Source organism: Syzygium oleosum, unplaced genomic scaffold, assembly GCF_021117445.2.
Source record: "Syzygium oleosum isolate NSW1041296 unplaced genomic scaffold, Sole_v2.1 Sole_v2.23, whole genome shotgun sequence".
Classification (NCBI taxonomy): domain Eukaryota; kingdom Viridiplantae; phylum Streptophyta; class Magnoliopsida; order Myrtales; family Myrtaceae; genus Syzygium; species Syzygium oleosum.
The window spans coordinates 894,517-910,054 of NW_026607507.1; the positions used below are offsets into that span (position 1 = coordinate 894,517).

Sequence of the window (15,538 nt, forward strand, 5' to 3'; positions counted from 1 at the left end):
CTCATTCTACTCCAATGGTTGGTGTAATAATCTCAATTTTTCTTGATGGGATTATAGCCTTTATTGATTTTCATTCTTTCCCAAATATTGAAATTTAGTTTTCACTCTTTCTTACTACTGTCCCTAATTAATCTCACTTAACCCTCTAATTAATCACAAATTTTTGTTTTTTTCTGGAGGGAAAAGAAAAGAGAGAGAAAGAGAGAGAGAAAATCCAAAGGCCAATGGCCGTTGTCAAGAGGTGTCCGCAAGCGAGGGTTTAAGGGGGACGGTGGTGGTGGCGGAGCGACCAACCCACAAGCCTCCCTGATATTCTCTCTTCCTCCCTCAATTTTCCCTCCTCTTTCTTGGGTCCGGTCTGGTTTTCCCGGAAAATTCCCGGGACCGGCGGGGCGGGGGGGGCGACGAGAAAGCCCGGGCATTTCGCGTCAGATCCGGCGGCGTTCGGGGGACCGATGGCGGCCGATGTGCTGATGTGCGGGGGCGCGGAGCTGGCGCCCGAGGAAGAGAGGGTTCTGATCAGGGACATCGCGTTAGCGTCCGAATCCGGCACCAAGGAGGGCGATACTTTCTATCTCCTCACTCAGAGGTACGGCCGGCGATCGCTTTGGTTTTCCTGTGCTGTATGTTTTGCTTGCGTTTTTTTCTGGATTTTTGGGTGGAAATAGAGGGCTTCAGTAGTTTTGCTAGATTAGGCTTGGGATGGTTGCGACATTCCGACGCGACTCTGCCCCGTCTTCGCGAGAAGTCGATTCCGATACGCGCCTGAATTAGCATGTGCCGTTGTTATATCGACCTGTTTGAGGGTTTGGATTGGGGCTGTAGGTTCTGCAACTGGGGCCATTAGAAAGCAGGTGAGTAGCATTGGTGGCTGGATGTTGGTTTTTCTTTTTGCAAGTGGCGGGCGCTTCTGGCGAAGGAAAGATGAGATAGTTGAATTCAGTGACCTGACTCCTGAAAAATGTTATTACCCCACCATCTTTAGAGCACAAGCTTCTGAGCTTTGCGATTTAGACAATTCGACTGCGAATAGTGTTTAATTGCCGAAGTTGATTCGCTAAATTGGAAGTTGACTGGGGCCTGCAATTTATTCATGGCTTTTTCTCTCTCTGAAGACGTAATCGCATGTTGATTTAGGCACTCTTTATTGTACCTCACAGCTGAGGAGCATCTGATTAGGAAAGTTCGTGTTTTTTTTGTATTAAATATTGGTACATCGGGCATCTCTGAAACATGATTTAATCCCTGTAATAGATGGTGGCAGCATTGGATCGAGTATGTCAACCAAGACCAGTCAAATAACATGAATGATGGACCGTCCTTGACAGAAAATTGTGATTCAGCTGGCTCAATTACCCTTAGAAAGCCCAGTGTCATTGATAATTCAGATTTGATAAATGATTCTGCTTCAGAAGAATCAAGTGCAGGATTTGAGATTCATGATACTCTCTTAGAAGGTCGTGATTATGTTCTACTGCCATATGAAGTTTGGAATCAGCTGTATGTTTGGTGAGTTATTTCCTTTTTGCGCTTTGTAATATTATTTGGATGTGCTTTCCTGTTAACTGCAAAGGTGTTTCCGCTCAAGGTTTTGTATGGAAACTCGTTTTGATAGATTTATTTGGGTGTAGCATATATGATGATTATTGTATGCTTCCTCCTGACCCAGTGGGAAAGGAATATAGATAAAGAGGAGAACAGCAAATGTAGAAATTTGTCATATGTTTGTTAAAGTGTGTGGCTTATTTGGCTTCTGTGAGGGGTGGGAATAAGGTGCATAGGCTTTGATAATGATACAGTATTGTGGAAAGGAATTTGTTGTTTAAGTTTGCTGATAATTTCTGCTTTTATTATGTGCCTGCTTAGTGAGCTTTCGCATATTAAAAGTCATATGTGCAATCATCTTTAAACATTATGCTATAGATATCTCTTGAAAACATCTCTGTAATGTGTATCAAGTATTTTTCTCTCCTATTTGGAAGAAGTCATAAACTTGTTTTGTATACTGTAGTCTGATTTGCGAGGATCAGACTGAAAACTTGATGACAATTTCTGTTGGTATCAGGTATGGTGGTGGTCCCACCCTGCCTCGGAAGGTTATTAGCTCTGGTCTCTCTCAGACTGAGTTGGCTGTAGAGGTGTATCCTTTACGGCTGCACCTTCTTGTGATGTCGAAGGGAGACCGAACTACCATAAGAATAAGTAAGAAGGTATCATATGAACTTCTTGCTCTAGTGTCCTTTGCACGTCTAATGGAAAGGAAGCGTTAATGTCTTTTTGCATGTTTGCATTTGAGATTTCTCCCTCTTGTTAATCTGAAACCTGAATATATGACACAGGAAACTGTTGGAGATCTTCACAGAAGAGCCTGTGAGATTTTTGATCTTAACTCGGAACAAGTAAAGACTTCATGTATCTGTGCTACTTCTTTCATTTCCATCTAATTGGCCAAATCAATTTCTGGTTCAGTTCTTCATTAAGTTGATCATGTTTGGAATTTTTTTTTATGTTCCAGGTTTGCATTTGGGACTATTATGGTCATCGGAAGCATGCATTGATGAATGACATGAATAGAACTCTTGATGATGCGAACATTCAGATGGATCAAGATGTGGGTTCCAATATTCTGGCATTCTATTCCTTTTTTTACAATCTGGTTGCTCTTAGAACGGATTATCTTTTTTAGTAAGTTGTGAGAGAATATAAACGTCCAGGGAGGAACTTTTGAGAGTGTGTGGGATTGTTTTGGCATATATTGCATGCAATGAGTTGCTTTTTCTTCCCCTTATTTTCTGCTGTGCTGTAGTCTGGGATGGACATGTATGGGTTCGGGTAAAGGATCGCCTGTATTACTGTCGTTTTCAATGCTTACGAATGCTCCACGAGTCTCTGAGACATATGAAACTTTCGAGTTCTGGAAAGTGAATGTATCGCAAGATCATGAGGTATGTGCTATATTTTGGTGTCCCAATCTGGTGCTCTTCTGATAGATTGAGGATAAACAGAAACTTTTATCAAATTATATGCTTATTGGTATTGTTAATGGCAAACTAAATTCTTGGGCTAAGTCTGGTAAATAAGAATGGCATCCACTGTTACCTAGGTTGTTGATTTAGCATGTCCACCTTGCAGATACTTAGTTTTCTATTCTGTAAGTTGGTTTGATATTCTTGCAATATAATTTGCTGGTAACATTGCAGTAGATGGGTATTTTTGGGTGTCTTCTTCTGTCGCTGTGAAAAAAATATGAAGGCAACTGAATCCGATGGAATTATCTTTGAAAAGGATAGCCTGTATGTAAGTTTTCAGAAGTTGGATTTATCCTGTACTTATTCTGTTCATTCTTGAGTCTTTATGGTTTGATGGGAATTAGAATGCTTAACTTAATGATTTCTACCTCTACTGGATTCATTGTTCATATATGTGAACGTACTGCAAACCTGTGACTGCAGAAACGGTTTTTTGAGAAGATTAAGATCATTATGCTACATTAATCACTCACACAGGACCAGTTATGTTCTCATTAAAAAGATTAGCTTCAAATATTAATGATTGCCACCATAACAAGCCTGGGGGAGATTCGTATTTCTTCTAGTGCTTTGACTTGTTGTGGATAACGGGAGTGACTTATCATCATCAAATCCATAAGGAAAACAAGAGGAAGGCTGTAGGCTATAAAGGAAACTGGGATGTACACCATCAAGCATAATCGCTGCGATGTGGAAGGACAACATTGACAGTGAAAAACTAGTGCAGTAGCTCTTGTAATGTAAAGGAGCAGAGATCTTTATTGAGTTTAAGTTGTAGACTCAAGTTCTCATGATAATGCCTTGTCAGTCATGTAATGCTGGAGGAAGTTAGATCCAAGGATACTGGGAATATCGAGGGTGCAGTGCACTTATGATAAATTAAGCTGCTCTTTCCTTGGGCTGTTACTGTTGAAGAAGTAAAAGTATCGCTGTAGAGTGGATAAAGATTCTGATTGATGCTTAACATTACGGATATTGGAGAGGGAGGTTGAGGTTTAAATAAATCTGTTGCTTCACCCATTGGTGGATTGATCACTGATCAGTTGGACAAGATACTGCTACTGCTGTCTGGACTGATAAGGAATGACCCTCTTCATCTGTGCATGTTTGTCGCTTGGCACTTTGTGCAGCTTATATATCCTTGCTCTTTCTGTCGAAGAATATCTGTAGAGTGGAGAAAGATTTATTAAGTTATAGCTAGGTCAAAAAAAAGTGTTCGTTTGTGAATGCATTATACTTGAAGCAATTTTAGTTTCAGGATTCTTAAGGGTGAGCCTCTTTATCTATGCGTGCTTGTTGCTTGACACTTGTTGTCAATTAGTCACTACCTCTGTCCATTTTAAAAACAAGGAGCAAAAAACGACTTGCAATGACTCTTACCATGCAGGAGCTCTCTTAATTTATTAGCTCAAACTTTTCTTGTGCTTCTAACATTTTCCTTTAATTTTTTTTATGGATAACAATTTCTTTTTATTGCATTAAACAGATTCTGGTGGAGATCATCAACACTACAAATGGTTCTGTTTTAGGTGGGAGCATGATTCAGGGAAATGGATTTCTAGGGAAGGAAAATGCTTCTGTTGTTGCCGAGCCGTCGAAGTTGAACCCATCAATTATAGGAAATCTCTCTGCCAGCAGAGTATCACCTAGAAGCTTTGGTACAGACCTGGCACAAAGTCAGAGCCTGACTCCTGGAGTGAGGGAGTTGGAAAGCACGTCTAGCGTCAGTGGGGTGAGCACAAGGGGTTCATCTGGAGGTCTGACCGGATTGCTGAATCTTGGGAACACTTGCTTCATGAATAGTGCAATACAATGCCTTGTTCACACACCTGAGTTTGCCAAATACTTTCGGGAAGATTATCATCAAGAAATTAACTGGCAGAATCCTCTTGGCATGGTTGTAAGTCCTTGGTCATTGAAACATGTGAACTCACTTTGCACTGTGGTCTCGTGAAATATGTGATGTAAGATTATCATGGTTTGTGGTGGATGGGCTCTAATAAAATTGCTAAAGTTGAGTGCTGAGCCTTATATTTTTATCATCTCAGATCTAACTGATACTGATCTCTGGGCAGGGTGAATTAGCTCTGGCATTTGGTGAGTTGCTGCGGAAGCTTTGGGCACCTGGACGGACGCCGGTTGCACCGCGTCCGTTTAAAGCAAAGCTTGCTCGCTTTGCTCCCCAATTCAGTGGATACAATCAGCATGATTCTCAGGTTAGTAATGAGAATCACGTTGATCCCTATTTGATGTTTTTGAGACTTGTTTGGTTGACAGTGTTAATTCACTTTTAGGAGCTATTGGCTTTTCTGCTTGATGGTCTTCATGAAGATCTAAATCGTGTCAAGCATAAGCCGTACATCAAATCCAGAGATGCAGATGGTCGACCTGATGAAGAAGTTGCTGATGAATACTGGGCAAATCACATTGCCCGCAATGATTCAATAATAGTTGATGTTTGTCAAGTAAGTAATTCTGTAGACCTTAGCCCCTGACCTACCAAAAGAGTTTTAAGTAGCTCAACTTCAGTGGGGGAGATTCAACCCACGGGATGGGGGGTTGTTTTGGGGGGGGGGGGGGGGGGGTGTTGTTTCTCCTTTATGCCATCCTTTATTTTATGTTAATCCATTAGACAAAAAGTCATTCATTTGGAAGTTTGTTATTTTATTTCATTTGTTCTCTTGTCTCATTCAGTGAAAGCTTAATTAACTTTACAAGGATCAGATGAAAAACGACAAACTGGACCCAGAAAAAAGAGGGGAGAGAGAGAGAGAGAGAGAGAGAGAGAGAGAGAGATTAAAGGAAGTTGTGAATATCTTTAGTGGGTTGAAATTCTGAGATCATGAAGAGTTAAATATATTACCTTGTTTGCTCTATCTTTCAGAATTAAAAGACTGGGAAGAGATCGAATGTGTTGTTTTTTTGTATATCACTCACTCACCTGCAAAAAGTATTAACATTGGCACATGTAGTTAACTTTTGGGGGTATCCCTTCAAAATTTAACAGCCTTTTGTTGAAGAGATTTAATTGATCCTGAACCAATATTTGGATTGTTTACAAATAAACAGGGACAGTACAAGTCGACTTTGGTTTGCCCGGTATGCAATAAGATCTCTGTCACTTTTGATCCATTCATGTATCTATCTTTGCCTCTCCAATCCACGACCACTAGGACTATGACTGTGACAGTTTTTTCCTGTGGTGGAACTGCATTGCCATCTGCATATACCGTGACAGTGCCAAAGCAAGGGCGTTGTAGGGACTTAATCCAAGCACTTAGCGTAGCTTGTTCCTTGCAACATACTGAGAAGCTTTTGCTTGCTGAGGTTTGTACGTTAATAATCAACGACTTGTCAAGTTATTGATGTCTGTAAACTCAACTTGATGAATTTACTAATATGTGGCTTTCACAGGTAAGGAACCATCGGATTCAACGAATGATGGATGACACATTAATATTGTTGTCCACCATTAAGGATGATGATCACCTTGCTGCCTACAAGGTCTCAAAGTTTGAGAAGAATGTGATTTATCTTCAGTTGGTTCACCATTGTCGAGGACAGTATGTACTATATCTATCCTGTCATCAACTCGTGAATGCTCATTGTTAATGCTTTATGGGAAATATGATCAATATACTTTTGGTTCTACATTGGTATCAGTTACAATGTGTTTGTTTGATGGTTGCTTCAGTTTGGAGTTCTCTCTCATATTCTTCATTTCCTCTTATCATTATGCAGAACACATTGAGAGTGGAACTTTCCTCTATTGTCTTTCTTTATCTATTTATGACAGAGTAGAAAGATAAATACTATGTTGTTAATATATCCAGGTAGTTCCTGATTACTTGTTTTATTTGCTCCTCACTCAGGGGTGCTGGTGATGTCCATAATGCATCGGAATGGAAACCATGTGGAACCCCTCTTCTTTCAGTCATCTCTTCCAATGATGGGATTAAAAGAGCAGATATTCAAGCAACTGTTCAAAGAATGCTATCCCCTATGATTAAAAATAAGGCTGGACAAGGTGGTCCAGCATCAGATCGATGCTCCGAGACTATTGCTGGCAATGCACAGACAGACTCCTCTGTAATGAGCAAGGACTGTAGTAGCCCAAAACTCGATATGTCATCATCATTACCTCTTCAATGGGTTGATGATAACAATAAATGCACTGATCTGTCTGCCAGAGATGAAAAAGTTATTAGACTTCCCTCATCATCTAGTATGTTAGTTGCCATTAACTGGTCAGATGAACTCTTGAAGAAGTACAACACTCAGTGCCTTGAGAACTTGCCAGAGGTATTTAATGGCCCTGTGACCAAAAAGGCCAGGAGTGAACCTCTTTCCCTGTATACTTGCCTGGAGGCGTTCTTGCGAGAAGAACCGCTGGTGCCTGAAGATATGTGGTATTCTCTCTCTCTCCTCCCCCCCGCTTGTGCACACGCTATAAGTATTATGCTGAAAATGCTTTTATTTAGGTCTTGATGAAAAAGGAAAGTAGTATTTTAATTAAAGATGTTGGTCTATTAGTTGCTCTGCAGAAATTAGTTGGCGCGAAACTTTATATTATTTTTAGGTGCTCAAGGATGAACATTTGTATCCAACTAAGGAGTGGCCGATTAGATTATTGGGGAGGGTTGTAATCGGAAGGTGCTGGTCCAAAGTATTTGTTGATAGTGAGACTTGAATCCAAGCTTATTGCTTTAGCCAGGGTGGCCTCCTTAAGCTAGAAGTTCTTCAAAGCCTGTAACTGGCTTTAGGTGCAATTGAGGTCCATTATTGAAGTTAACGGTTACATCGTTCTCAATCTGTTAGGTACTGTCCCCAGTGCAAAGAACGGCGGCAAGCCAGTAAAAAGCTTGATTTATGGAGGCTTCCAGAAGTGTTAGTTATCCATTTAAAGAGATTCTCATATAGTCGGTCAATGAAGCACAAGCTAGAAACCTTCGTCAACTTTCCCATCCATGACTTCGATCTCACAAACTACGTTGCCAACAAAAATAACTCCAGACGCCAGCTCTATGAACTTTATGCTTTGACCAACCATTACGGAGGCATGGGAAGTGGACATTACACTGCATATATCAAGGTAAGCAGTTGTATAATACAACTTAGTATCTTCTTGTGGTTTATTATATCCGTCTTCCAGATCCTTCTACGAGTTACCAATGGCTTGACTCTCTCACATCTCATTGATGATGTGCAGCTTCTAGATGAAAATAGGTGGTACAATTTCGATGACAGCCATATATCTCCCATTAATGAAGATGATGTTAAGTCAGCTGCAGCATACGTTCTCTTTTATCGGAGAGTCAAAATTGGGGATTCCTCGGTTAGTAATGGGACAAGATCTGGTGCCAACTATAATGTATCTTGATCTTGAGTGTGGATTCAAGGATAATTTATTCGTTTAAGATCTGCAGTCAGTTGTATGCTATTGCTCTCGCCATTTATTGGGCAGGCCTAGGGCTTATTCAGGGGGATCAATCTAGTAAGCGAGGGATTTTTGGATGGTAGTCATTGATGAGACACTTGTTAATTTAACAGGCTTAGAATATTCTCCTTTGTATAAATTATTTTTCGTCAGGATAATACCTTCTCAATACACACCTAAGCGGGAGAGCATGGCTTTTGTAGGGCCACACCATGTAATTCAAGAAAGAAGAGTTAGGATAAAAATGACGATTCGCCTCCTAAATTCTTAGTTTGTTGTCTTTGTACTTCTGTGACCAAGAACTGTATGTAGATTATGCATGCTTTTTGTCCCTATTGCATTCTTGCACAGTGGGCTTATGAAATTCCATGAGAAGCTGTTATTCCACAAGACTGGTAATTCCTTATCCGTAAAGCGGTCGACGCAGGAAATCCAGTGACGAAAGGCAATTGGTCTATGGGTTATTGAGACTCGATGCCTTTAAACAGCCGAACTTTTTCTTCCTCTTTCGGACATTGAATAGTGTCAGTTTATGTCATGTCAGTTCCTTCCAAAAATCCCCTCAGATGAAGCTTTCGCTTAGTTCAAATAGCCCGTGCGTATTTGTATGTTCGGGGTGATCGATTTGAGGGGAATAGTGTCCAACGCTGACAGGGTCGGTTCTCAATTGCCATGTATCTAATAAGCTCATGGATATGGAGGTTCCACAAGCTGTACTTTCTGATAGTTTGTTTGAAGCAGTTGTACCATCGCAACATGGTCGACTCCATTTGTTAGAACAACTCTGATAGAATTGGAATGGGTAGGACCGTAGGAGGGTTTGCCCAGAGGAAACTGGCCAATAACTGTATGTAATTTTCTTTTAAACATAGCTTAATCTATAATTTATTTAACTGTGTTAAACATTGTAAATTAATATCTGAGTTCCCATGTCTTGACTGTCAAAATCCTCTTTCAAGCTAGAGAGTCATGCACCTCATTAAATCATTATTATCCAATTTTGCACCGTTTTCTGGCAGTTTTTACCACTTACTTTTGCTGAAGGGAACGGAAGTACTGGACCGAGGGGCGACCGTTGCCGTGTAACCTGCCCCCGCTTCCCCAATCCCTAAAGGCTGCGTTTGGTCGTTCGTATAAAACTCGGGATAGGATATGTTTTATCCTATCCCGTGTTTGGTAGGTGTCCCGGATAGTATAATGTCGGATATAGGGGGGATATAACCCGGATAAAAAAATCCGAGGGGAGGGGGTAGGATAAGGTCGGATAGGATTTCTCCTATCGGTCATATAAAAGCAAATTTTTAGAAACCCCACCCTTCATTCACGCGCTCTTCACCCACGCGGCTCGTCGAGATGCTTAACTGGAAGGACCCGTAGGAGGAGGAGATCAGGTGGTCGTCCGCGGAAATACTGTTGAAGCTTGCCGGGAAGAAGCGCTTTTCCGCACCTCGCCGGCGACATTAGAGAAGCTCCGACCCTCTTCGTCGCTTCTTCTTCTTCTTCTTCTTCTTCTAGGCGTGCCGACTGCTCTGCTCTGCTCAGCTCAGATATTGTTACTGTCCTCTCCAGTTTCGCACCGTCGTCAATGGCGTTCGTCGTGTTCGTCGAATCGTATCTAGTTCGCGGTGGAGCAAGGAATCGGTGGCCCTTCTTCCTTGCAATTGCTGATTCAGTTCTGTTCGATTTGTCTGTTTCGAAAAACAACGCGATTGCGGACGATGAAGGAACCCACCATCTCGCTGTTTCGATTGTTTGTTTTGTGCTTGCGATGCTCTGTGGTTCGGTGGAGTTGAGGTTTGGTAACTTGGAGCTTGTCTCTCCGCTCTTCACGGCTTCAGTTGATGTCGAAAGATGGCTTTTCTATTTCACATTCGAGTTCCATCTTTGTTATCCCATTTAAGATGTTCTTCCAACGTTGTTACGTGTAAACCCTGGTATTTGATGCTTTTGCAGATCAATGGGTGGCCTAGCTGTTAATAAGAAGAAGAAGGGTGCGGGTGCGGTGAAGCCTCCGCCTAAGAAGAAGCTGAAGAATGATTTGTTTGCGGAAAAGCGCTCGAAGAAAGACGATCATGACAATTTTCTTGTCTCATTTGTTTCTATTTTCATTTTTTTTTACAAAGAAATTTGAAAATCTAATAAAATGTCATATTTTCAAGTTTATTTGTGTATGAGAATGTTATTTTTATAGTAATAAGATCGAAATATTTCATGAGCATCACGTAGGGGTATATATGTCCTTTATATTGATATACAGTTTCTACCAAACGCAGGATAGGATAGGATATGAGAATATCTGACTTTAAATCCGTACTTCACCAAACAGTGGATAGGATATGGCCAAATCCCCAGATTATCCTATCCAATCCTATCCTGACCAAAAATACGGACGACCAAACGCGGCCAAAGTGTTTTCTGCTGAGCCTGGTGCTAAAGTGTGGGTTAGTGCTCAAGAATCATAGTTTTCTACCTATCTTTTTAACTTAATAATCATAGGATGAACAGAAGAGAGCAAATTATGGGCGTAACGTTTTGGCAAAGCGAGTTGAAATGACAGTAAAATTGATTTTTGGTAACAACGCCTCAGATCAAAAAATGATAGACGTAAAAAGGAGATCAAGAAAGCCATGATTTACCGCGGGCTGCATGTTCTCTATGGAATTCAAGACTAAAAGTTGATGAAGACTTTTGTCACCGTATTTATTGTGTGTGTAATTTGTGTTTATGATAACTGTGTATATTAAATACCATCATTGACATTTGTGAGGGTACGGCTTCTATATAAAGGTATGAGCTTGAGAGTTGTAAGTTTGAAGTGACAAAGAGAAAGCATTCGAAATTCTCCCTCGAATTTTTATTTGTGCTCTTATTCCAAGTTTCCAAAGATAATTATTGTTTTTTTTTTTCCAACATTTGATATCAGAGCTATAAATGGCATCTACTATTTGTTGGAAATATGGGATAAATTGATGGGTGAATGAACAAGAAATTGATGCTCAAAGAACACCCTTGAGGTGGAAGTGGGAAGTGGAAAAATATTAGTTTCATATTGAAAAAGAAAGAAGGCTATGGAGTGCTTTATATACAGTTATATTCATTTGAAGTGGTAACTATCATAGCACAAACACTATGCCTCGCGCGCGGGCGCAGAGGGGGTGCAAATCCGACGCCCGACAAGCTGAAACTTGGGCGCACGATTGCAGGGTCGAAAAGTGGGCCTCGCGACGAGCCCAATTTTGCCTTCTGATTTATTTTCAACTCAAGCTGTTACAAATTTTAATTTGTAACGTATGATTAATAGCAGGTTAATGGCTTTAAATTGTGTTGTTACGGAATTAATTTTATAACGGCAGATTCAATCAGCCGTTATTATTCCCAAAACGCTCCCCTCTGACCTTGTAAATAGATGCCTTCCCATTCTATTTTAAAAATCATCGAATTATTCCTCTCTTTCAATTCTCTGCATTTTGCGTTGTTTTTTGATAGTGTTCGGTTCCGGTTTGTTCAAGTTCGTCGAAAGCTTTGAAGTGCCGATTTCTTCTTAGCTGTCAACCGTTGTATCCAGGGAGACAAACGTTCGTGAAACCTCATACGCGTGCTGGAGTGAACAAATCTGTTTTAAGGAAACTGTGTCGAACACAAGCCTCGGTATCCATTTGTATTGATTCCAATTCTGTTATTGTAATTTCATTTCTTTACAATTATGTATTGTTCGTAATATTTATACTAATGCCAATTTGAATTTCGCTACACTATTTTCGTTTAATTACAACTTTCAAAGTTGAACATGAGGAATTTCAATAATTGGTTAGTCTGAATGAAGGTTCTTTTCGAATCACAAGATTTGGGGAATCTGGTGGAGAAGAGCTACACTGAAGTGGCCGATGCAAAAACGTATGATGTTTTAAGAAAGGCGGAGGATGATTTGTTAGCGGAGTCCCGAAAGAAAGATTGCAAAGCATTGATTGTGATCTTTCAAGCTGTAGAGGAAATGATGTTTGAAAAAATATCGAGCACAGAAACCGCAAAAGTAGGATGGAATATTTCGCAACAATCTTACAAATGTGATGATCGTGTTAGACGGGTTCGTCTTCAAACACTTAAAGGAGATTTCTAGTCTTTACGCATGAATGACTCAAAATCAATCTCGAGGTCTATGACCAAAAGATTCGATTACGTTGTTGCGGCGATCGAAGAGGGGCAAGATGTGTCAACCATGACGTTGGAGTGGTTAATAGGTTCATTGTGCTCGCATGAGAAAAGAATGAATCAAAAGTCCGTCAGTCCAAATCTTGAGCAAGCATAACAGAGTCAGGTTGCTCAATCAAGTAGAGTAGGCTGTCAAGGTGGCCAAGGTCGAGGAGGTGGCTGAGGTCGAGGTGGAAATTCAAATTCCGCCGGAAAATATAAAACACGTGGCAATTCAAAAATTAAGTGTTTTAAGCGTAATAAATTTGGACATTACAAATTCGAATGCCAAGCAAAGGTGGCATATGAGCATGTAGAACAAACGCTTGCTATTGATGCTAAGGAAAATATGGTGCTAGCTGCAAGAAGGATGACTCAAGCACCTTGTACCCTAGCATTTGGTACCTTGATACTGGGCACAGTAATCATTTAAAATAAATTTTCACTTTTTTCTTCTTCTTTTTTTCCATTTTTTCCTCTCTTTTTTTTCTCTTGTCTTCCCTTTAGCTAGTACTCAGCCATGGCCGGCGACTGACCACAAGCGAGGGTTGGACCCTCACGGCCTGGGTGAGGGTCCAGCCCTCGCCAAAGCCCGCAAGGGTCGAGTCCTCATTGGTCCTCACTTGTGGCCGGTCGCCGGCCATGGCTGAGTATTGGGCACATACAAAGGGAAGAGAAGCAAAAAAAAAAAGAAGATAAAAAAGAAAAAAATTTAAAAATTCAAAAAGTTACAAAAAATATTCACGTCAACACTAGCCGTGCCACGTAAGATGACTGTCGTATATGTCAGCGATTTTCGATCTAAATTGACCAGATGAAGTGAATTGGTGCCAATGTGAAAATGTTTAGAACTGAATTGATTCAATTGAAAGATTTATGATTGAATTGGTATTAATGCAATAGATTTACAATTTTTTTTGGTACTATTCTTGCAATCCATGTAATATTTGAGCTTAAAATTAAAGAGAAGAAAAAGGGCCCAAAGCCCAAACAGTTCACGTTCAGTGAAGGAAAAAGAAAGAAGAGGTGAGACGAGCACGATGGAACCGAGAAAGGGAGAGAAGGTTTCGCTGCATGTGTGCTCCAAAAGTCTCGACGGGTCAGATTAATTCCGTTTTGCAATGCACAATAAGGATTCGAACCCTTTGTTCATCAAATCGGAGTAATTTTCAAAGTCAGGACATATATTTGAAGTAACGTAATCTTTGAATTGCGGGTCCGATTTCAGAGTTGTAAACTTGTGGAGTTTTGTGGAAATGATAATTTAGGGTATTGTGGAGCCGAAAGGTTTAACGACAATCGATTCTAGCTTATGGTTTGATTGAGACAGATCTTTGAAGTTATGTGTAACGGATAAAGATGAATGTTGGCAATAAATGAGTTTCTTCGATAGCGTGTAGAAGTCGATTGGTAAACGGATAAGCGTAGTTTAGTCGACTTGTTCATTAAAGTAGTGTATTACTCGGATTTTGATATCATTTTTCAATTAATTGATAGAAATACAAGTGCGTCGGCTTTGAGTAACTTTTGTAGGTTGGTTTTCAGTTTTTTAAGGTGAGTGGTTGTCACGCCCCGTACTCCTCGGCGCGCCACATCCCTCGCAAAGGTCGATTCGTGTGCGACGTCCCAGGACGCGTCGCCGACCCAACACCAAACACAGAGATTTAAAGCACATGCGGAAGTAATTAAAACCACCCGTACATTAAAATACACCTAACCAAGGATAGCTATACAACAACCAGCACGGATAAATATACACTTGTTTTGACATTGGGAAACATATACAATATTCATATACAGCTCACCCTCAAAAGTCAAAAGCGGGTACGTGGCTCGGCGATCAAACACTATATCTAGCCGGGGCTCCTCCCAAAACATTTCAATACGCCTTGCATCCTCAAGGCTGGGGGTCTGAAAAATTGGGTTTCAACAACAGTGAGAATAAATCTCAGCGAGTAATTCCCTAAACCTAAATTAGGCTAAAGTGCACCTCCTGACGAGTACTAAATCAACACACTAAGCAAATCATAATTGACTTAGGCCCTCGGGCCCAAATCCAACACTCACCTTGCCCTGCAGGTTAGGCACTTACAGTTCAAGCATAAAACATAGGACCCAATCGCAGCACATGTACACATCATTTGGTCACAACGCATGTCATGCTTATGCTCGTGCTCATACGCGTGCTCATACGCGTGCTCACGCCTCATCAATGCATTTTCGCACGCTTGCACTCTAGCATACTTGCCATTTATCAATTTCTCCTCCGACCCGCGTTAAACGCATCAAGTCCGACCCGCGTTAAACGCATCAAGTCCGACCCGCGTAAAACGCATCAGGTCTATCACTATCCAACACTTCCTGGCCCGCGTAAACGCATCAGGCCCAGTGTCTCTAGCCCGCGTAAACGCATCAGGCGCAACACCGATCTCCATATACGGACCGAACCCGCGTAAACGCATCGGGTTGGCCGTCTTCCGCAAAACGGGCATCGTCCTGCGTTAAACGCCTCGGGACGGGTTCACTACCCCGCGTAAACGCATCGGGGTTTATTGTGATCACACATTCACAAGCACCAATTTTCATCTGAACCCCGCGTTAAACGCATCAGGGTATTTTAGGTGATCACAATGCACATGTCACTCGAGCACACTTGTAAATGCACATGCCGTGCCAATGCTTGTGATGCAAACTCATGGCCATAAACTTCACACTCGGGCATTCACTTGCACCGCACCACTTACTCAAATCATGATGCAATCATGCGCATTTGCACCACGCATATTCAATTTCATAAATCAACATGCCCAATCAGACAATCAATTCAAATCAGCCATGGCATCAACTTGACACACAATCCATGCACAATCCACACAACTGGATA

The 15,538-nt window shown here is 41.1% G+C and overlaps 1 protein-coding gene across 1 annotated transcript; it reads left to right on the forward strand.

Annotated features, from left to right (window-relative positions):
- Positions 1–212: 212 nt before the first annotated feature.
- On the forward strand, positions 213–8,799 carry LOC115674680 (ubiquitin carboxyl-terminal hydrolase 5). The gene is made up of 13 exons (XM_030597150.2): positions 213–589; positions 1,255–1,509; positions 2,066–2,210; positions 2,340–2,399; positions 2,516–2,611; positions 4,516–4,929; positions 5,105–5,245; positions 5,324–5,494; positions 6,099–6,356; positions 6,444–6,592; positions 6,902–7,438; positions 7,848–8,121; positions 8,239–8,799. Exons 1-13 carry the CDS (start codon positions 456–458, stop codon positions 8,407–8,409), a joined length of 2,805 nt encoding a protein of 934 aa, XP_030453010.2. The 5' UTR covers positions 213–455; the 3' UTR covers positions 8,410–8,799.
- Positions 8,800–15,538: the final 6,739 nt, after the last annotated feature.

What these genes read in the sequence shown, in the direction of transcription:
- LOC115674680 (XM_030597150.2), top strand. Translation starts at nt 456, where the DNA reads ATGGCGGCCGATGTGCTGATGTGCGGGGGCGCGGAGCTGGCGCCCGAG. An exon ending in TGGAATCAGCTGTATGTTTG is followed by an intron (nt 1,510 to 2,065) that starts GTGAGTTATTTC and finishes TGTTGGTATCAG; the next exon opens with GTATGGTGGTGGTCCCACCC. An exon ending in AGAATCCTCTTGGCATGGTT is followed by an intron (nt 4,930 to 5,104) that starts GTAAGTCCTTGG and finishes ATCTCTGGGCAG; the next exon opens with GGTGAATTAGCTCTGGCATT.